The sequence below is a fragment of the Crocodylus porosus genome, unplaced genomic scaffold (genome assembly GCF_001723895.1).
Source record: "Crocodylus porosus isolate Cpor-Errol unplaced genomic scaffold, CroPor_comp1, whole genome shotgun sequence".
Lineage (NCBI taxonomy): Eukaryota > Metazoa > Chordata > Crocodylia > Crocodylidae > Crocodylus > Crocodylus porosus.
The window spans coordinates 2,122,493-2,145,005 of NW_017728904.1; the positions used below are offsets into that span (position 1 = coordinate 2,122,493).

The window sequence follows — 22,513 nt, forward strand, 5'->3', positions numbered from 1 at the left end:
CCTTTCTCATTCCCCCGCCCCCAGCACCTTTCTTCTCCCCGGTGAAGGGCACCAGGTCCTCGCGCTCCTCAGCCTCGAGCGCCTGCTTCTCCAGGTGCTGCAGGAGGGCGTCCCGGTCTAGCGGCCCTGTCGGGCTCTTCTTGGTCTGGTCGCGCTGGCGCATGCCGGCCGGGAGCATGACATTCTGGGGGTGCAAGGGTCAAGGGTCAGGTGCCCCGTGCAGGGCCCAGGAATGGGTGCAGGAAATGGGTGGAAGCCAGGATAATTGAGGCATGGGGCGGGGGGGGTCTTCCCAGAGCTGAAGAACCCAAGAGCCCCGAGGGCCTGCCCCCGCCGCCAGCCTGCTTCTAACCCCCCACCCCCCAGCTCTGCTGGGAAGGGAACACAGGTCCTGGCTCCCGCCCCTCCCCTGCTCTACCCATTGGGATCTGCTGCCTCCCCTGGCCCTACCTCAGGGTCCATCTCCAGCAACTCCAGGTCCAGCTGATCCAGCTCCTCCTGGGACAACTCCCGCAGGATCTTGTCTTCATCGATGTCCCGGTACTTCTCCAGCTCCTGGCGGTACGAGGTCGAGGACATGGCGGCGGCCCCTCACCCTGGCGCACCACACGGGCACAGACATGAACCCACAGGCATGGACACAGACACAGACACAGACACAGACACAGGCCCAGGTAAGTCTAGTACTCCTGCACTGGATGCAGCAAAGTCTGGCCAGGGGGTTCCCTGCACTGGAGGCAGTGCAGTCAGCCCAGGGCCCAGCTGGTCTCATGCCCTGCACTGAAGGTGCCACTGGCCCCTGAGTTGCAGGGACACAAGCCCCCCAGCTACCCCCCACCCCCAGCCCTCAAGGGGGGCACAAACAGAGCCCTGCCCCTCCTGCCTGGTGCCTCCCCACCCTTATCAGGGACCTGCAGCCCAGGCCCAGCCCCAGCTGCAACCTGCACCACCCCTGTAGCCCAGGGCTGGGTCTCAGGCATCTCCTGGCCCCAGAGCCTGACAAAAGTAGTGGGGAGCAGCTCGGCCTCACCACAAGGAGGGGCCTCAGACCCCTGCTGAGGAAATAGAGGCACCGCGGTGCTAGGACTAGAACCCAAGAGTCCTGGCTCCCAGCCCCATGCGCCTGAGACCCCAATGACATTGCAGCTGGGAGGAAAACCCAGGAGTCCTGACCCTCAGACTCCTGCCTGGGTTCTGGACCTGTCCCCGGAAGATGGGCTGGTCTCAGAAGCCAGGGGTCCAACCTGCTCGGTCATAGCTGTGCTCTGCCAGCCCCTTCCCCTGTCTGGGACTCAGTTTTCCCATCCACACGATGGGTGCAATACGTTTTCCCCAGAGAAGGGGTTTCCTTGCCCTTGACCTATGGAGAAGCCGCCAAGAACAGATTCCCCACTGCCCTGCTCTGTCCTGGGAGCCCGAGACCCAGCACCCAACCACAACCTCAGCCTCGGTGGTGGTTAGCACCTAGACCCCCACAGTGAGGAGCACTGAGATCCCACCAGCCACCCGGCTCAGGGAGGGGCTGAGAAGGAGACTTGAGCACTCCCCTCCGGGAGGCCTGTGTATGGGAGACCAGGCCCAGCCCTCCGTGCCTGCAATGGTATCAACAGCTGCTTGCAAAGCAAGGCCTCGCTCACCAGGACCTGCGTGCTCCCTGCTGTGAGCTGCATCCCCCAGGCTCCCACCATTCCCTGCCTGCATCCTAGGGGCCCAAGCCAGACAGGCCCCCAGCATGCATGACTGGCCAGCCCAGCGCCTCTGCTTGTGGCCACACAGGGATTTAGCCAAACCAGTGCCTGCCTCTGTGCAGCCCAGCACCAGTACAGGGGCCATTTCCCTGCTAGGCCCAGGAGCTCCCAGACGGGACCCAGGTTTCACATTCAGACAAGGTGACCCTGTGGCTCTGGGGACCTGACAGCAGCCACCTTCCCCACCCTGGTCCAGGAAGGTGCAGGGAGCCTCCCCACCCCACTCCAGGTGCACCAGGTGCTGTACAGGGCCAGGGCTCTCCAGCCTCAGCTGAGAGACACAGTGACACCTGCATGCATCCTATTGCTGTCGTCACTGCTCTGATCCTTTTGCACTAGGTTGTCAGTGGGACCTAGATGCTAGGCCGGGCTGGGAGACCAGGGATATAAGAGCACCTTGCAGAGCTGCAGAAGTAATAGGAGCATTCTCCTGAGTCAGCAGGGATCGGCCCCGGGGATGCCTGGACAGGCTGGGCTGCGACTCCAGCCTGCCATCAGGAGCTAACCCAGAGCCCAGCAGTGCGCTGTTCCTATTTCTCCTATCAGGAATCCCAGCCAGGGCAGCACAGCCATTACGCTCCACCCCAGAAGCAGCCACATTTCAGAATCCTTCAGCCCCCAGAAGCTCCCTTGACAGCACTGTGACTGCTTTCCATGCCCACATGTTGGGGACCTAGCAGGCAGAGGCACAGCAGTGCACCTGGTCACTGGCACACACACTCAGAGGCTTGAAGACAAGCTGCAAAGCCCCCTGGCACAACCAGCCGGTGGCCATAGCCAAAAGTTCCCAGCAAAGCAGCCACCCTGGGAGAGATGCACAGTCCACGGCAAATGACAACGCAGCAAGGAAAGAATGGGAGAGCCCAGGAGGCACCAAGCAGAGGCCGGACCCCAGCCCCACCCACACACACCCCATAGATGTATACAGCCCAGGAGCCAGGTTCCCAGCCTTACCTCTCCCAGGCCGTCTGGGCCGCTGCCCTCCAGCAAGCGAAGCACCGTGCAGAGGCCAGGGATCCGGGCAGCAAACTGCGTGAGCTCAGCATTTTATTATTTTAGCTCCCGCTGGGCCGTGGGGGGTGGGCGAGTGGAGATCACATATACAGGCTCCTTATCAATCACGCCCAGCACCCTGCAGTGCCCGATAGACACCCAGTGGCCAAGGCCTCACACTGCTGGCCAGGAACAGCACTATGCAGAGCCAGGTGCCCCAACCCCTCTGTCCTCCCAGGGCCAGGTGCAAGGCCTGGAGGCAGGGAGAGCTCAAGGGACTAGGACTGAGCAGGGTGCACATCAGAGAAACCCCCAAGCTGGGAGAGGCAGAGGTCAGGGGGAATAGGCTGGACTGCCAGCTTTATACAGCCCCTAGTGCCAGGGGTGGCCGGACCAGGACAGGCGGCTCCAACGTGCCTTGTAGTAACGGTGCCTTGAAGCCGGCAGAGCTGGGAGCTGGAATTCAGAACAGTTTGGTCATGGGAAGGAGACGCGCATGATGGAGGGGGACAGCTGAGAGGGGGCGGGGGAGGGCAGGAGGATTATGGCTGGTGTTACATAGCGGCCAGGAGCCCCCGGGCAGGCCTGGACCCCGCCTGCACGGACTGAGCCCCCACCCAGAGCTTGCAGGGGATGGAAGCAGGTGGGAGCATGAGACAGCATCAGGCTGGGAGTGCCAGGGGCTGAGCTTGGCTCCTACCGTGGAGGACTCCACGCCTCAGTCTTCCCAGCTGGGACAAGGGGAGAAGGGACCAGGCACGTGCTGGGCCAGAACTGGGCTGTGATGCGAGGCTCTGGGCTGAACACAGCTCCTTAAGGGAGGCAGAGGAGGGGATAAGTCTGCTCTGGAGCCACCCAGACCCAGATAGGGAGACCACAGCTCAGCCCTGCTGGGAGAATCCGCTGGGCCGGGGATAAAGGACTTGGGGTTTATACAGCACCTAGCACCAGGGGCAGCCTAGGGAATCTGAGGCACCATGCTATTGGTTAGTAACAAAGCTGGGGGCTGGAAATCAGAGCAGCCTGGCAGCAAGGAGATGGGCCGGGGGAAGCTTTGGAGGCCACAGGCTGGGGTGTCACTGGTGCTCTGAGCCATGTTGGACCCCAGCAGGAAGCACCTGGGTGCATACAGCCAGTTGGAGCTCAAGTCCCTGGGACCAAGACCTCCCCTGGCAGGACTCTCCCGCTTGGAACTGGGACCAGGAGGCAGCTCACGGACACACATCAACCCACATCCCCTGCAACTGCCAGCTTGAGAAACCCCAGCCCGGCTGCGCTACCCAGGCAAAGCTGCAGGTGAATGTTCTGGGAGCAGAACAGGAGCTGGACTGAGCTCCTGGCCAGGCAGACACTCCCCCCACTGGCTACAAACTGACCCCTTGGAAGGTGGTCTCTGCAATGGATCTCATGCAGCAACTCCAGAATGCGACTCCAGGCAGAGCCCCTGCAGGAGCCAGGCAGCAGCAACATGTCACAGCTCCAGGCCCCTCCCCACTCTGCTAGAGTCGGCCTTCATTTCACTGCCCCCCCGGAGGCCAGGGCTCATGGACACAGCCCAGCCCTGCTGCACCATTTGTGGGGCCTCTGCACCCATTTCCCAGGGCTGTCCCAGGGGTCAGGAGCTATATACAACAGTGTGTGGTTCTGTAGGGTCTCTGTACCCTCACTTTGCTTACTAGGGCTGTCCCAGGAGCTGTACATGCTGGTTTGGGCTTCTGTAGGGTCCCTTTCCACCCCATGTTGCCTCGGGGGCTATACGCACCTCTATGTTTCTGTAGGGTTGCCACCTGGCTTTGCATTTATTATACAAAAATAAATAAAAAAACAAAGAACAACCAGTGGCCCCCACCTGAGTCTGACAAAGGCAAAGGGAAGAAGAGAACATGGGGCCATTTGGAGGCCTCCAACATGCGCCCATGTCCCTTAGAGGGGTCAGTCTGCCTCACCCCCAAAAATAACAGCAATAGCAGCTGATTCAGCCCCACAGGCCTGAGAAACAAAGGCAAAGCCTTCTCCCCTTCCCCCTGAACACAGAAGCCCCCCACCAGCCCACAAGGGGTCTATGTAGCCGGGACCGTCTGCTTGATGATGATCTTCTGGCGGGTGGCACGGATGCCGGGGTCAGCCCCAGGAGGCCCAGCTCCCAGGGCAGCAGTGGCAGCGGCATTGGGCAGCCCATGAGCAGTGATGTACTTCTTGTAGGCCTCGCGGATGATTTTGAAGGCCCGGATGTTGGAGTAGGGGATGTCAGTGACAGGGTCACGATACACGGCTGGCTTGTGGGTCACAGGGCAGATCTCGCGCACGGGCAGCCGGGGCTGGCGCCCCTTGGAGAAGAGCTGCTCAAAGGTCTCATCGTCGCTGAAGGTGATGAAGGTGCGTGAGCACTTCCCAGAGATAGGGGCCACAGCTGGTGCCAGCGCTGCCTCTGAGGGCTGCTGGGGATCTTGATCCAACCTGGGCATGGGAGAATTATCACTGGGGTGAGTCTGGGCTTCAGCTCCAAAAGACACAGGTGTCCAGGGAGAGAGGGAGCAGGGCTACCTGTGCTCATGACAGCCACCTACATGAGCCCCAGGTTCTCTGCTTGGGTCAGTCCATCCCCACCCCACCCCACCCCCTGCTCAGAGCCTGGGGTCTAATCCAGGTTGGTACAGGCTAAGGATCTGACCAGGCCCCAATCACCACCCCGGCAGAGCTATGTGAATCCAGACACACACAGCTGTGGCCCACAGACCAGCCTGGCTCAGAGAGGCAGCTGCAAACCAGAACGTCAGGGAGTTCTGCAGCTGAGTTGCTGGCAGCTGCGAGATGCCACGGCCAGGACTGGGGGCAATACCCAAGGACAGGGGTTGGTATCCAGGAGCCGAGCTCCAGGATCTACAAGGGGAAGAGACACAAGGATTTTATGGACAAGGGCTGGACTGGGACCTAGGGTCCCCCTGCACCCCAAACACCTACCCCTCCACATCCACGTTCTCCTCCTTGACACCCAGGTCGGTAATGAGGGGCATGGTTACCGAGTGGTACCGGATCAACGGCCCCACGCACTTGCGCTTCTTCTGCACCTGCTTCTTCTTGTCGGCTTCCAGGCGCTCGTAGTTCTCTGCGCAGATGAAGAAACCGGATGTCAGCGGGGCTGGGGGGACCTCGCTTCAGCACCTAGGGTGCCAGGCCCTGCCTCCTGCAGGCACTTGTCCACCACTGGGACACAACTCAAGGTGACATGTCACAGCAGGTCGGTCAGCACCCCCCACCCAGGGGGTAGGCAGGGGTCTCCCCTAGCAGGCAGCCTTTGCAGACTCAGCAGCAATCAGCATCTAGTTTCCAACCATGCACCAGTGAGAAGAGACAGTACCCGTTCACATCACCCACAGACCTCCAATTAACACTGAGGGGAAACAGGGTCAGCGCTGAAATGAATCACTCAGCGAGGTAGCACTTGAGTTGGACAAAGAACCCAGGAGTCCCAACTACCACTAACCACCACACCCTACTCTTCTCTGGGTGGGGAACCCAGGCTGGGAGCTTCTAATGTCTCTGTCTTCTGGGGTCCTTTGCTGCCCGTGAGCCCCACCAGCCCTATCCCTCCATGACCATAGCCCCAGGCCCATCCCAGTGCCCTCCTTGTACCCCATGGGGTGATGGCCATGGTCCCACTCACCTAGGGAGCGCAGGTTGATCTCCTCTGTGATCTTGGCCTCCTCCAGCAGCTCCTCCTGTGTCAGGGGCCGGTCATAGTTGGGGCCGCCCTTCTTGCGCTTGGACTGCACCTGACGCTCCTGAAGGCGCAAGAAGGTCTGGCGCGTGTGCTCTGTGGTTGACTGGCGCATGTGCTTGCGGCCTGGTAGGGACAGCAAGGTGGGGGGTCAGGGGGCACAGAGCAGGGAGGCAGCCCCAGGCTCCTAAAGACAGAGGAGCTCTGCTAGCAAGTGCCAGGCATGCACTTACTGTCCCCAGCGTCATCCTGCAGCTCCAGGGGTGCCACTTTGTCCTCTCGGGCCTTCTGTGAGCTGCCGCTGGGGGCATCGGCTTTCTTGGGTCTCAGGCTCTTGAGGGGCTCCTAGGGGAGTCACGGCAGAGCAGGTTGAGGAAGGGGGGAGCTGCCGAGGGGATGCTGCCTTCCTCACCTGCTACCCCTCACAGGTCAGTTCTTACCACCAGACACCTCCCCCTCCCAGGGACACAACCCAGGAGGCCGGACCCCAACTCTGCTGCTCGGAGTCCAGACCCCAGGCCTCCCCAACGATCCAGTTCTCACTATAGTGGGCCTTACCCGCTTCCCAGCCGCCTCTTCCTCAAACATCCAGGTGACCCTAGTGCCCCTCTAGCCCCAGACATCCAGCCCCTTGCGCCTTGGAGCAGGCGCCTCCCTTTCCCCAAACCCCCACACGAAGCGGAGCTCCAGCTGCACCTTGTAGGCCTTGGTAACCACGCGGCGCTTGCGCTTGGGCTCGCCGTCGTCCTGGTCGCTGGCCGGCTCCTCGCCCTCGTCAATGTCGAAGTCCGAGTCCACCTCATCATCACTGTCCGACTGGTCACCCTTGTACTCGTCGTCCCCCGACTCCTGCGGCACCGCCCAGACATTGCCGTCAGCCCCTTCCCCAACCCTCCCAAAGGGCCTCATGCCCCATCCCCAAGGGACCCCCTACAGACCCCCCCTCTTCCAGCCCTTCCCAAGTGCCCCCCAAAACCTCGCCTTCACCCTCATAAGCCCCAACCCCCCCCATAGTGCCCTCCCCAGATGCCTCCCACCCCCAAAACACTGCCACCCTCGTAGGCCCTGACCTCAAATGACCCCTTCCAGTAGGCCCCGCCCCCAGTAACGCTCCACTCTAGCAAATGACCGCCCAGAGGCCCCGCCCTCCTCCCCGGGGTCCCTCCCGCGTGCGGGCCGGGCGGGCGCACCTCGGTGAAGCCGCCATACGTAGTCTGGTAGAACTCATCGTCCTCGGCCTCCAGCAGCCCCGACAGCCGATTGCCCGCGGTGCGGCGCGGCGCCCTCCCCTCCGCCAGGCTCATGGCGCCGGTCCGCCACTGTGCTACCTGGGATCGACGCGCCGACCCGCCACTGCGCGGCCTGGAGCACCGAGAGCAACGCGGGAGGCGAGCGTCGGGGGAACCAATCGAACGCCGAGTGATCGCTGGCGGCTGCGCAGGAGGGTGGAGCCTCGCATGCCCCAGCTGCCTCCTCGCAGAGGCCCCGCCCCTACTCTGCCTCCTTAAGCAGGTCTCTCATCCAGGTGCTGGCCCCTGCTTAGCTTCTAAGATACTGTAGGCGCCCTAAGCCTAAGTTGGGCGCCCACGGGGGTCGTGTACTGCTGCTGCCCCAGGAGACCTGCATGTCTGCACCCAGGAGTAGGGCCCTGCCCCCTTGCAGGGCAAGGTGCCCACGTGCTGGGGCCCCCTTAGCCTTTCGGCCGCGGTCTCCTCCCCTGCCCCAGGGTAAAAGGGCTGTGGATGCTGCCATTCATCTTCCCATAGAACACAGCACCCATTTTTCTGCTGGTGAAAAAAAACAGGCAGTTTTCCTGCTAGGCCAGAGGCCTGGGGCTATAGTCTTCATTTTAAGATTTGTTTTTGCATCCATCTAACTTTATTGGAATGAGTTGAAAGCAGTCTGCAGGGCTGTGAAAGAGGCGCCCCGTGCCCGGCAGCGGCAAACGGGAGCGTTGCACAGCGGGCCCTGGCTCGACTGGTGGAACACTGAGGCCATTACACAGGAGAGAGGGTCATTAACAGCTGTGGAGTGAAGAGTTCAGAAGGAAGCAAGTAGATGAAAGTGAGCCATTAAGTCCACTGATCTGGCAGCACTGTCTGACTAGAAACACTGCTGCCACTACAAGCTTTAAACTTTGGGTGGAGCAGGAATCAAAGAGAGGTGCAGGTTGTAAGAAAAACAACCATAAAAAAACAGATGACCTTTGAGAAGCAGATGACCCTTCCCTAAGCTTAAAGACCGCCTTTTGCTGACAGTAAGCAAAATGCGTACCTCTTGCTGACAGTAAGGGAAAAGTGTTAGCCGCAAAACCCGTCTCAAGGAGCCCAAAGTTGTTCTGTGTATCTTACAACTTTGTAACGGCAAGCAGAAGAACCTGAATCTGCGCAATAATGTAACAGTTAATGTATGAATACCAAGCTGTAAACTCAGGTCGGAGGAGCTCTCTGTCTTTGTGGCACTTAGTGACCCCTCTGCAGAGCAATAAACTCGCATGCTGACACTCCCTCGTTCTGTGCTAAATTGATCGCAGCTAGGAACGAGCCCAAAGACGAGACATGGCCAGGGCTCTTCAGTGTATGAGCACACCCTTCGGTGTACGAGTGATACTTCGGTGTATGAGCAGTAGCTGACCTTTTCCCTAACAGCGTGCACCAGTGCACCCCCCTGGATCCACCCTTACTGGGGCCACTGCCCCCACAAGGTTCATGGCAGCCTGGGAGGGTCCATTCACAGGTGAGGGCAAGAGCTGGGACTCTGCACCAAGGCCAAGGGACAGAGTGCATACATCTCAGCTTGCCAGCAGAAGCTGGCAGCCAGCTTAATTAGTCTGATCACAGCAGGGACCTGATAACCTCTGGTCTCAACTCCTGATCCAGGGCTCATTAGATTCCCTTTTGGGCTGTTGACTTTAGCTTTTCTGCCGTACCTCCTGGCTAATGGCTGGCACAGAAACAGCAGCTCTTTAATATCTGCTCCATGGATCTATCGCACCTTTTCCCTTTTGTTTTATTGCTGCTAACAGTGGTTGCAGTGAAACGGGATCTCCCTGAAGAATTCTCCTGTGAAGCCTTAACTCCCAAGGTCTCAAAGCCCCACACAAACCTGCAGGAAATGTCTTGGGGAACTCAGCCTGGGGTCCCAGAACAAATCAAATGTTTGCTTTAACAAATTGGAGGATTGGACCAAATGAAATTTCATGAGCTTCAACAAGGACAAGTTCAAAGTCCTGCACTTAGGATGGAACAAGCCCATGCAGGCTGGGGCTGACTGGCTGGGGAGTAGCTCTGCAGAAAAGGACCTGGGGGGTGACAGTGGGCAATAAGTTGAATATGAGCCAACAGTGTGCCCTTGTTGCCAAGCAGGCTAACAGCATCCTGAGCTGCATGAGCAGGAGCATTGCAGCAGATAGAGGGAAATGAAGAGTGCTTGTACCCGAAAGCTTGCAAATAAGATTTTTTCCAACAATTTTGGTTGGTCTAATAAAAGATATCAGATTTACCCAAAGAACCTTGTCTTCCTAGTCCACTCTATTCAGAACTGGTGAGGCCACATCTTGAGTCCAGTGGCCAGTTTTGGCTCCCCGCTACAGAAAGGATGTGGACAAGTTAGAGAGAGTCCAGCAGAGGTCAACAAAAATGGTTGAGGCACATGATTTATGAGGAAAGACTGAATGAACTGGGCTTATTTAGTCTGCAGAAGAGAAGAGTGAGGTGGGATTTACTAACAGGCTTCAACTACCGGAGGATGCAACTGGACTATTCTCAGTGGTGGCAGATGACAACAAGAAGCAATGGGCTCCAGTTGCAACAAGGGAGATTTAAGTTGGATATTAGGAAAAACTTTCTCATGAGGAGCGTAGTAAAGCACTGGAAACAGGTTACCCAGAGAGGTGGTACAATCTCCATCCTTGGAGGTGTTTAAGACCGGGGTAGACAAAGCCTTGGCTGGGATGATGTAGTTGGGGTCCTGCTTTGAGCAGGGGGTTGGACTAGATGTGACCTCCTGAGGTCCCTTCCAACCCGCATTTTCTGATTCTATGAATTCTCACCCCAAACTCTGAGTTTTACTTGGAATCAGAACCACAAATCAGCCTCTGGTTTGTTCAGAAGCTATTTGCAGAAGCTGATTGACAGGTTCCCTGTGATTTCAGGTTTCACAGTGCATGCTTCGAGGGGTGTTGAAATCCATCTTTCTTTTATCAGGAAAAATCCACCGCAGCTTGTTGTGATGGGACTTGAGTGGGGCAACCTCATGTGAAGAACAGCATCCAGGGGCAGTTGTATCTGGCTTCAGAAACACGGATCTGCAAGCCAAGTTCAGCCATGAAGTACGCAGGCACAATCTCATGGAAGTTCAGGGCCATGACACCCACTGAATTTGGTCCATAAAGAGACATAAGGTAAATCTCAGCTTTCAACAGCATGATCTCTCCTGAGAGAACTTTTCAGCAATTCCCACAGGGCTTGGATTTGTCTCAGTGTTTTCATGGCACACGTCTGTGCCTGATTAGGTGATCTCAGATGAGGTTTGCAATACACTCAGAAGCACCTCACAAGACTACTCAGGAGACACATGATTAACCAATTACCAGGTTGCTAAGCTATTTGCTGTGAACACAGCTCCTTCTGCTTAGGTGCTTTTGAACTCAACAGGTGCTTTCGCATGCCAGGAATCTCCAGAGCATTTTGCCATCAGATCATTTGAAAGGTTTGATGGATACAACAAATATTTACATTGACTTAGGATCATAAAAAAGCAGGGCTGGTAGGGCCCTCCAGAGGTTGCATCTAGTCCAGCCCCGTGCTCAAAATAGGATCATCCCTAGACAAGTGTCTGTCTAAACTGCTCTGGAAAACTCCCAAGGAGGGCGATTGCACCCCCTCTCTGGGTATCTCTTCCAGTGCTGAACCACCATCGTAGCTAGGAAGTTCTTCCTAACATTCAAGCTAAATTACCCTTGTTCCCCAGACCTCTGATCATTTTTTATTTGAGTCACTCTAGCACAGCCTGGGAACTGTGTCATTTCTTGCCTGCTCTGCACTGGTGTGAATGACTATATGGACACAAGGCTACCGCACATCAAACCCAGAGTCCAGCATATGTGTGTGTGCACTTGCATTATTCCATGTGTCTGAGAGTCCCCTCCTCTGTCCTTCTGATCTCAACAGCGCTGTTGCCTTCAGGTAAGAGCAAAGGAACTGGAGATTAGTTTCCTACCTGTTTTTTTTAAGCCGAGCACAATGAATGGCAGAAAGACCTGTCCTTTCGTTGTTTCCATCAAATAAAAAGTCAGCTTCTTCCCTGGCAAAACCCCATTGACTTCAGCAGTATTATACCAGGTTCAGTTTGGCCCCAGATAACAAAAGGGCCAGATTCTCTTACCCTTACTTGAGATGAATACAGTAAACTCAGGGTGGTTCTCCTAAGGGATAACCCCCTGCTCTAGTTTCATACCCCGTTGTCCCAATTCCCCACCAGAGATCAGCTTGAGGTAATTGGTCCCTCTGGGATGGTTCATCCTGATTTGCATTCTTTTTGGAGTGGCAAATGAACCAAAGTTTACTGTAGTTCCCTGCTCTGATAATGGTCCCCATTAAATTGGTAAGGCAGACCCACAGGCCTGCAAACTCAATGGAAAGACTCATTAATGTCAAGAGCTTTGGCTCAAGATCAAGGTAGAGGTGTCAGAGTTCGCCCCCACAGGCTGAGCAGAGGGTGCTTTCTCTGACCCCGCTCTACCAAGTGTCCTCAGTGCTCAGGTCATATCTTCCAGTCACTGGAATACCTCTTGCGGGTCCAGACAGGTGTTGTTCATTTTAAATCAGGAAGTGGGGACTGGTTTTGTGTCCTCTTGTTCCCAGATGTGATTAATACCTGGGAGACCCAACCATGAATCATCCCCACTGACGCCGTGATGTCCCACAAGGCATCACTATGGAGATGGTTAGACAAGAGCACAAAGAGAAAGAGCTGTGATCCAAAACCACCAGGATCCGCTCCTTCCCTCTGGAACTGGATGCCACATCTTCAGTCAAACACAAAACTCTTGGATTGGCCTCTTCAGTTATCTCCGGACTCACTGGTGAATCCTCTGACTACTGGAACACGATCATGCTCATATTGAGGAATTGCTAATGTTGGCTCCTACATGCCATCAGGCATGAGAAGGAAAGTCCCACAACTAATTCCTTCAGCCAGGGATCTGGACCGTGGGGTCTTCTCACTGACCCCTTGGGTGCTGGCAGCTGTGGGGGTTAACACCATTGCACCTTGCTTTGCTCCTGGAGAATTGCGCCCTATGGGGATCCCACCCATGAATTCATCAGCAAGGCGAACAACAGTGCCTTTAATGCCCTGGGTTAACTCTCTAGCAGCCACGGGGGTTATTGCCACCATCACTTACCACTCCACCCCCCTGAAAAGTAGCACAGGTGGATGTTGGACATCCCTGCCTCAAACCAGTTAGAGCTCAGCTAATGGGCATAATCAGAATAACATTGCCAAATGACTGAGGGAATCATCCCACAGCACCAGAAGGAAGGTGGGGAAACATCTCTTTTTAATATTAACCCCCATAAAGTCTAGATAAGCCAAAGGCAGACAAGATTCTTTGGGTAAATCTGATATCTTTTATTGGACCAACTCAAAATTGTTGGAAAAATTCTTCAACTATTTGAGTTGGTCTAATAAAAGATATCAGATTTGCCCAGAGAGCCTTGTCTACTTATGTCCTTAGACCAACACAGCTACAACCTATACTCCTAGTTAAGCCAAATACACTTGAGGCAGTGGGGTCAGGGGTAGTACATGTGGGTGTAAGAGCCACGGGTCTTTGTCTGCATGATTCTCTGCACCTCCTCCCCCCAATACATTGATGCTGTCCAGCTGCAAGGATGGTCATGCATGCAGAGACTTCTATGTGGTCCCAGCAGCTTTGGGACGAGTGTCCCATGTGCAGCCCTCCTCCTCACTGGGACTGAATTGAATCCCACTGAAGGAGCCCAGAGCTTTCAGACCCAACCCTCCTGAGCGCTGGCCTCACCAGCCTCCTCTGCGCCGCCCCCGCTCCAGTACAAGCTCAGCTGTCCCAGGCCTCATCCTCTTCAGCGCCATCTGTGTCCTGCTCCAGTGAAAGGTCCCCAGAGGTTGGCAACTGCAGGGACTTCCCTCCGCGGTTCCCTCAGAGTCTTGTCACTGAGCCATTTCTCATGAAACCACTTCCACCTGCCAGCGATTTCCAAGCGTCCACTTCTGTCTGCATTTCTGACACTTCCCAGCTCTTGAGCCCCCACTTCCTTTTTTTGCCTGACTCAGGCTAATCTAGATACTTCCTTTTCCCTTCCTTTGTAACGAGTCCTACAGATGCTAGGGACTGACTGGCTGTGCAGATCTCTAAAAAAGGACCTGAGGGTGACAGTGGACAATAAGCTGAAGATGAACCAACAGTGTAGTCTTGTTGCCAAGAAGGCTAATGGCGTCCTGGGCTACATTAGTAGGAGTGTGGCCAGCAGATCCAGGGCAGTGATTCTTCCCCTCTATTCAGCCCTGGTGAGGCCACATCTGGAGTCCTGTGGCCAGTTTTGAGCCCCCCCACTATAGAAAGGATGTGGACACGTTGGAGAGAGTCCAGCAGAGGCAACAAAACTCGTTCAGGGCCTGGGACTACGACTTTGAGGAGAGGCTGAGGTCACTGGGCTTATTTAGTTTGGAGAAGAGAAGACTGAGGGGGGATTTAATAGCAGCTTTCAGCTCCCTGCAGGGTGGTCCCAGAGAGGATGGAGCTGGACTGTTCTCAGTGGGGGCAGATGACAGGCAAGGAGCAATGGGCTTCAGTTGCAGCAAGGGAAGTTGAGGTTAGATCTCAGGAAAAACACTCTCACCAGGAGGGTGGTGAAGCACTGGAACAGGTTACTGGAACAGGAGGTGGTGGAGTCTCCATCCTTAAAGGTGTTTAAGACCCGGATACACAAAGCCTTGGCTGAGATGAGGTAATTGGGGCTGGTCTTGCTTGGAGCAGGGATTGGACTAGATGTGACCTCCTGAGGTCTCTTCCAACCCTCATTTCTATGATTCTATGACAGTGTTTCAAGTGTCTGCATCTTGATTTCCGCAATGGCTCTACTTCCTTTTTTTCTGTTCTCACACATAGCTTTTTGCTGCTTCTATTTTCCACTTTCTATTTTCTTCACTGCTTCCTATGCATACTTGGACCATGGTCACAAAAAATTCCCATTCTTGCAAATGGCTCCAGACAGCCAAGTGAAAAGTTTGTAATGTTGTTTTAGGCTCTTTCCCCAGATCTCACAGGAGTCACACTGTCTTCTTGGGTCCTTGTCCATCTTCCAGGAAACCTTGTCTCAGAGCAAGTTCTTCATTCCCCTCTCGGTCCTTTGCTCCATAGCTTGTCTGTTGACACCACTGGTCTTTTCACCCAGAAGTTCATTACACGTGCTCTACACATACGTGCTAGCCCAGCAGGTTAATTTCCTGGATTCTCGTCATAGTCACTTCCTGCTGTCAGGAAATAATCAATCTGAGACTGGTTGGTTCTGTTGTGGTATGTAATTAAGTGCTCCTCCCTTTTCACAAAGTATGTGTTGGCACCAGTCGGGGCCAAGGGTGGTGGCCAATGGTAGGACAGCCTCACCAGTTCTGTGTTTGAAAGTTGCTCTTTCATGCCATTTATCCTGGCCCTAAGTGTCCCATCTAGATCTGTTCCTATAACCAGACACCCTGTGATATGTTTTTCTTCTCTTACTGCTTGGGCCGCCTCTTCCTGGAATTCAATAGCCTTGCCTAAGAAATGTCTTGACCAACACAGCTACAACCTACACCCTTGATGTATTAAGGCAGGGGTTTTCAACATTTTTTGGTTGGTGTACCCCCAGCAGCTGGTCGAAAAGCAGTGAGTCCCTTAGCCAGTCGACAAGTGGTGTGGGTGGGTTCCCTGGCAGCTGATCAACAAGTGGCAGTGGCAAAGCTGGAAGTGCCCTCATTTCTCCATGCTGCTGCCACATACCCCTGGTTGATAACCCCTGTCTTAAGGGATTAAGAAGGTCATCTTTTGGTATGCACCAGACATTGAGAAATGGTTTAGCTGCAAATTTGGACTGTCATCAACAGAATTTGCAACAACAAAAAAATGAAGTCATATTAGGAGATGTCTTTTTGCTTTTGCATTTCTCTGCTGATTTGAGTTGGGCTCATCAAAGTTCCTCATTATCCTATAGTATTGAGGGCCAGGAGTAAAAGAGTCTTAAAACTTGTAAGAAGAGGCTCTGAATCTGGGCTGCATTAGTAGGAGTGTTACCAGCAGTTCGAGGGAAGTGATTCTTCCCCTCTATTCAGTACTGGTGAGGCCACATCCTGTGTCCAGTTTTGGGGTCCCCACTACAGAAAGGATGCGGACAAGTTGGAGAGAATCCAGTGGAGGGCAATGAAAATGGTTGGGGCAATGAAAATGGGGGGGACAGGACTTGGGAGGAGAAGCTGAGAGAACTGGGTTTATTTAGTTCGCAGAAGAGAAGACCAAGGTGGGATTTAATAGCAACCTTCAGCTCCGTACAGGGGGGTTGCAAAGAGGATGGAGCTGGACTGTTCTCAGTGGGGGCAGATGACAGACAAGGAGCAATGGGCTCCAGTTGCAGCAAGGGAGGTTGAGGTTAGATATTGGGGAAAAAAATTCTCATTAGGAGGGTAGTAAAGCACTGGAACAGGTTACCCAGAGAGGTGGTGCAATCTCCATCCTTGGAGGTGTTTAAGACCGGGCTAGACAAAGCCTTGGCTGGGACGATCTAGTTGGGGCTGGTCCTACTTTAAGCAGGGGGTTGGATTAGATATGACCTCCTGAGGTCCCTTCCAACCCTCATTTTTTGATTCTATGAAGAGTTTCCATGCTCAATAGACAAGACAGAGATGGAGAATAAAGGTGGGAAAATAATAAACATGATGAAAAGTTGCATGATTTGGAATGGACATTTGAGTCAATCAGAGTTGCAAATTAGAAATGGAAAAAAGGAAATACCTTTTCACACAATATATGGACCGGGGAGCTCAGTGCCACTGGAGGCTATCAAAGCCAAGAGCATGGGAAGATGCAAATAGGAAATGGGTGTTTATATATGGCTAATGGGAATATCCAGTTTTAGCGTAGTTGTTGCTAGTAGAAAGGAAATTAAACCCTGTGTGATGAGGTTCAAACCCATCTCTAATTGTTGGAGACAAGGATGAGAGTTGATGGTGGGGGTAGATTGTCCTGAAGCTGCTGCTGGCAGGTTCTGGCACCTTTTATTCAAACATCTGATTGTGATGGACTGAAATCTGATTCAGAGCCCAGATCTGATCTGGTTTGTGGATGGGAGACATTCAACCCTAATTGCATTTGCTGCATGGTGGGGGAGGAGTCATGCTTGGATTTCTTTTAATCTCTGCTAATTGTAGCTGGCTGTAGTTGTACCGCATTAGCCCTTCTTGGGCTGGAAGTCCTTTGGGAGAAGGGCACTTTAGAAAAGGGACAGAGCACAGCTGTGCAGTTTTGTCAGGAGCATTTTAATGAGGAAATAACTTGTGCAAGCTGTCATTTTCTAAAGAAGTCTGGATCGATTCCTCCAGGAATGAGTCAGTTTCTAGAAACAGTGAAATCCTGGTGCCTCTTGAGTTACACCAGTGACTGTTTGGCCATTCAAAGAATGTAATAAAGATCAACAAGGAACGCCCATGTCCTTTTAATACAAGCATGACTAACAGCAAGACGCCGTAGTGTTAGACCGCTCTGATGAAGATCAGAAAATGAGTGTTTCCCTGTGCAGCTGTAGCAGGGACATTTTGCCCCAGCCCAAGGAGATCATTAAAGAGATGAATTTAGAGGTCCCTGGAGAGCAAAGCTCTCCTGAACAGCCAAGTCAGGTGAACAAGCATAATGATTACCAGGTCTATAGCACCTTCCACCCAAGTTGCTCAGATGAAGCACAAATGAATCAACTGCCCCCTGCCTGGGAGGAATTACTGCCCCCGTTTTACAGACTGGCCAACTAAGGCACAGGGTGGGGTTGGGGAGCAGGTGTATGCAACCTTCCAGACTGAGTCAGTGGAAGAGCTGGAAGCAAAACTCACATCGGTGATGCGGGGATACTGATGCCAGTCCACCTCCCAGCATGAAATGAGTGATGTGTCCAGAGCACTTGCTCCATGCAGCATCTGCAAACAGTTACTGCAAATCAGGAGTGTCAAACATACAGCCTGTGGGCTAGATCAGGCCCTCAGCCATGACAGGGCACCTTTCTGCAGCTGCAACTGAGTGCCTGGGCATGACCTGCAGCACTGGAGCTCCAGCAACACTGCAGAAGAAGCCCAGCTTGTTCCCACAGCTGCAGCGAAGCACCTATGGGTGCTTGTACACATTACATGTTTTTTAGATACATGTCATGAAATGGTGCCAATAGTCACCATTTCGCTAGGTTAGTTGCATGTGAAAATACATGTTGATATCTTTTTATTGCCGTAGGTTTCGATTTATTGTGGTAAATTAAACCATCTCTAACATGTTTCATTTTTAGTGTGGCTAATTGGTCCACCAGGACTAGTTTTATCGTGAAAGTTTTGTGATGCTGCCTTCTTCCCACTGGGTCCCACATGGAGATAGGCAGTTCTCTGGCCCATGGGGACAGCCCTGCGCCATCCCTCTGGCCTGTGAACCAGTCCCACACCACTATTCTGACCTGGGCCATGCGAGTTTGATGCCCCTGCTATATGTGGAGGATTGCCCACCAAAGTAGACCTGATAACACTAGCAAAGCTACAAGGCCTGTGGCAAGCCTTGCATGCCAAACAGCAAAAATGAACACCCCGCAAGTAGGAATGACTAGGCTTAAAAAGACCAGCCTTAAATTATGACAAAGTGGGGTCCAGCAGGACTCTGCTCCCCGCCATCCTCCATCTTCTCTGCTCAGAGGAGCCCCACTGATGCCAGGGCTTTCCACATGGGCACAAGGTTCAGTTGCAGCCTGAATCCAGCTCTTACGGGCAACAGATGGAATTTGATTTTCTCTTGCTTCCCAGAAGCTGAGAATTACCAGGTTTAAATTAGCACTGAGGGGGTGGGAAAGCATGACTGGAACACGCCAGGAGCCTGAATCTTGAGATATACCAATATCTCATGACATGCAAATGGAGCACAGCTGGCCTATGGGTCATTTGCGATGATGTGTTCCAGAGAGGCCCATGAACAGCATGATTATATTCTGGTGACATCATGCTTACAAAGACTTCTTTTATTAAGTCAAGATTAGCAGGAACGCTCTGTAACTCCCTGTACCCAGCCCTCCTTTCTTTGGTGATTGTTGATAAGTACAAGAAGATTAGATCTATTTGAAATCCCCACAGCAGCTGTCTTTCCTTCTGCGTGGCACTGCTTTGGGACCCTGCTTTGTTAGCTTACCTGTAGGCGGCAGTAGCTTTTTAACATGCTGGTATCCAGTGTTTCACTTCTAAACAGACCCGTAATTACCCTGGAATAGGAAACGCTAGGCTTCATTAATTGAGCTGACAGATTGGAAAGGGCAAGCATGGAACATGAAGCTTTGTTTCAAAGGCTGGTGGCTGATGTGAGTCACCCGCTCCAAGGAAGAGGTGCTTAATTTGACAGGGAGCTTACAGAACAAGGGTGGCAAGCATCTCATTCTGTATTGACAAAAGAGGGGCCTTAGGACACAAGCAGGAGGGCTCTGTCCTTACACTAGCTCAAATACACATAATATTAGCACTGTCAGGTGTGCAAAGCCTACACACTTCACAGGAGAAACCCAGAGATTTCACGTAGGAATCCAGTGTCACAAACATTTCCTCCTGCTGTGAGCTTGCTGAGTTCTTTGCAACATTGCTCATTTTTGTTATTTGTCCATAGTCAAAAAACGAGTGCAAGCTAAGAGCTGGCATTTCCTGAGGGGGACTTGAGTCTAACCAGGGGAACCTGGAGTCTACAAATGTTGAGATCCACTGGCTTAGAGCAAGTTGGTCTGTCTAAGGTGCAATTCATTGATAGTATAAGTCATCCATGTAAGTCATTGTAGAGCCAGCTGAGAACTGCAATAGTTCTTCCACCAGTGAAATGCAGCCAGCTCTAAGGAGGAAGGCAGCAGGTGTTTAGCAGCTCACAGCAATGCTATGTGACAGAAAGTGAAGAAGAATTCCCTGTCCAAGTTAGATTGTAGCAGGGATATAAGGAATTATTCAGATTTATTTCTAGGTCAAGAGCCAAAGACCATTAATGTTGTATACTCATGGACATTGTCCCAACATGCTTTCACCTAGCACTGCGGGAGGACAATATCTCCTGATAGCATACCAAGCTGTTATGATGTCCTTGTAGCAGGTTGATGCACAAGGAAGAGCACAGCATCCCAAGGGGACATAGAGAAATCATAGACATGTTGGGCTCAAAGGGACCTCCATAGATCATCTCACCCAGCCCCCTGCCTGAGGCACCACAAAGCAAGCCACAGTGTAGCGGTACTGCATGGAGCCTACAGAGTGGCTGTGTGATATGATGTTGAAGTGCAGGGACAGGCTGTGTGACATGATGTCGAAGTGCAGGGAAGAGCTTGAGGAGGCCCAAGCTCACATACAGGAGACAGTGGTGAAGTTGAGAGGCAAGTTACAAGATGCTGACTGGATAAAAGTATCTACCCCTATTCAGGAAGAATAGCTGGAACCCATTCACCAGGACTCCACACAGAAAGTGGGAGCACTCATGAACTTTGTGTTAAAATATCTAAACCAGAGGCCAGGAGAATGGGAAGCTAGGTGCAGTCTAGAGGTGGACAGAGAATTAGAGAAGCAGAGGGTTGAGATGGAGAAGCAGAACTTAGCAGTCAAGATGCAAGAGGCAGCAGAGATTCAGAATGTGTTGCAAGTCCAGCGTGACCACTACAGAGTCCCGCCAGGACTGGAGAAGAAGATGCAGAGCACAGAGAACATGGAGGAAAAGCTCCAAATCGCACAGAGGAATGTGGAGAGGGAAGAGCAATGGTGGAAAGTGAAATTAGCAACTTTTGAAGAGCTTCAGAGGTCTTGCATATGGGTACAGTCCCTAGAGGAGGCTTTAGAGAAGCTAAAAACAGAGCTACAGCATTTAGATCAGGTAAAGAGATGGGCATCTCTACTAGAAGGAGAGCTACAAGCACTCTCAGAAACTGCCAGGGCAGAAAGCCAGAACCTCACCAAAGCAGTGAAAGGTTGAGACAACTCTTATCAGAAGCCCAAGGATGGTGGGAGACAGCTAACACCCAGAAGACCCGGGAGGTGAAAGAACCTGATAGACAATCAAGTCATAGCCTCCAGAAGGGTGGGGCAGAGCCCAACAAGCCAGAAGAAAATAATGGGCAAAGTATAGAGGGCTTCAACCAAAGAGCAGAGGAAGTCAGTCAGGAAACAGAAAGACCAAGGAAGGAGCTAGACAGATTTACCAGTCACCACGATGTGTTTTGGGAAGAGATGCTCAAGACATCTGAGCAGGTGGAAGCTGAACAATGCCACGATGAACCAAAGGAGACAGAGGCAAACAGTAATGACCAGATTGCCGTGACAGGCCAGCCTTAGTTGCAGCCAAGACTAGAGAAGTAATGCAAAGATGAAGTAGTAGCAACAGGTTCAACAACAAGAATACCAGATTCCTGGGGCAAATACCCACAGGAGGCAATGGCAGCGCAAGAGAGGGAAAGCTGGAGGAAGAGAGAGAAAAAGTGGGATGAGTCCCGTGGGACTTACAAGAGAGTGACAAGTTTACAGGGGACCCAAGAGGTCCTGTGGGGCACCATGAGCAGACAACGGACAAAGCAGGAACCTTGGACGGAGACAGTATCTAAACCACTCACCAAAGCCAAGGGCGCACCAGAAAATGACCAGATCCAATGCAGGGAAGAAAAGCCCAGCCGCAGTTCGGGAGGTATGAAATGGGGGATTGAGATCAGAGCGACTCAGAGGGAAAGTGGGATATTTATGAGTCACCTCCCCAAGTGCATGAACTGGTGGTCTATTAAGGACTAATTGAAGGAGAGAACTGGAAGTACTACATTTGTGGAATGGTAGAAGGAAGCTGCAGGGAGGTCTAGTGGCTGGGGCATCATTAAGTGTGCAGGTGTAGAGACAGCTTGGACCATGGTGGAGGCCCTAACGCAGCTGGACTCTAAAGGGAAAGTGGCCCACAGGGGTTAAACTGGCAAGTTGAATGAGGTATCACCTGTGGCAGTTCAAGGAGTCACATCACCAAAATGGTGTATGGCTTCCAGCCATATAAACCTAGGGCCTGAGCCAGAGTGGTCAGTCTGGCTCCAGGAGCTGCTAAGGAAAGAGTTGCAGGGCAGGAGATGTGCAGAGGAGCTCCTGGATGATGCCTGGACTACCCTGGTGGTAATGCAAGCAGGGGAATAGGACTCAGGGCTGAGTGAGGAGATGAGTGATACAGCTCAAGAGCAGGGCTTTGCACTTAGACCCAGTTAGGAAGCGGTGGTTAGGCAGAGGCTTGTTTTGGGTTAGAAATGTACAGGTTTGGGTGGGACTAAAAAGGGGTGGTTTGGAAATCCTATTAGTGCCTGGGGGGCAGGGGTGGGCATGACTGCCTTGAGCAGTGCCAGGGGTCAGGCTCAAGGTACAGACAGGGGTCAGGGAGCCCAGCATTCCCCTAGAAGGGCAGAGAGAGCCAAAGAGGGACAGAGCTTGGGGCCAGGGGGCCTGAAACCCAAGAAGGGCAGAGAGGTCCCAGAGCCTGAGACCAGAGGGCCCAGAGCCCAAGAGGGCCAGAGAGAGTCTGAGAAGAGCAGGGAGTTAAGAGCCTGTGAGAGGCAACGGGGTCAAGAAGCCCAGGTGACACAGAGACAAAGGCCCCAGAGGGCAAGGCCAGGGGCTGGTGCCCAGCAGCTGGGTCCTAGGCAGTGGGCCTTAGCTAAGGGACCAGTTAGAGCACTGCTTCTCAACTGTTTTTGTACCAGGACCCATTTGTAAGCATCGACAGCCAGTCCCGACCCAGTGCCCCTCACTCCTGACCTGCTGCCCCCAG

The 22,513-nt window shown here is 53.3% G+C and overlaps 2 protein-coding genes across 2 annotated transcripts in view; both read right to left on the reverse strand.

Annotated features, from left to right (window-relative positions):
• Positions 1-2,805, reverse strand: part of TMOD4 (tropomodulin 4) — an 8,125-nt gene extending 5,320 nt beyond the window's left edge. Inside the window, exons 1-3 of the mRNA XM_019556905.1 lie at positions 2,703-2,805; positions 451-596; positions 28-184 (exon numbers count right to left, since the gene is read on the reverse strand). Coding sequence (XP_019412450.1) covers positions 28-184; positions 451-579 — 286 coding nt within the window. The 5' untranslated portion in view covers positions 580-596; positions 2,703-2,805. The remainder of the gene's footprint in view (positions 1-27; positions 185-450; positions 597-2,702) is intronic.
• Positions 2,806-4,506: 1,701 nt separating this feature from the next.
• On the reverse strand, positions 4,507-7,799 carry VPS72 (vacuolar protein sorting 72 homolog). Its single transcript, XM_019556907.1, has 6 exons — positions 7,650-7,799; positions 7,156-7,308; positions 6,693-6,804; positions 6,406-6,585; positions 5,703-5,847; positions 4,507-5,198 (listed from the first exon to the last, which is right to left on the reverse strand). Exons 1-6 carry the CDS (start codon positions 7,761-7,763, stop codon positions 4,802-4,804), a joined length of 1,101 nt encoding a protein of 366 aa, XP_019412452.1. The 5' UTR covers positions 7,764-7,799; the 3' UTR covers positions 4,507-4,801.
• Positions 7,800-22,513: the final 14,714 nt, after the last annotated feature.

What these genes read in the sequence shown, in the direction of transcription:
- VPS72 (XM_019556907.1), bottom strand. Translation starts at nt 7,763, where the DNA reads ATGAGCCTGGCGGAGGGGAGGGCGCCGCGCCGCACCGCGGGCAATCGG. An exon ending in CGTATGGCGGCTTCACCGAG is followed by an intron (nt 7,309 to 7,649) that starts GTGCGCCCGCCC and finishes GCGGTGCCGCAG; the next exon opens with GAGTCGGGGGACGACGAGTA. An exon ending in TGGTTACCAAGGCCTACAAG is followed by an intron (nt 6,805 to 7,155) that starts GTGCAGCTGGAG and finishes TGACTCCCCTAG; the next exon opens with GAGCCCCTCAAGAGCCTGAG.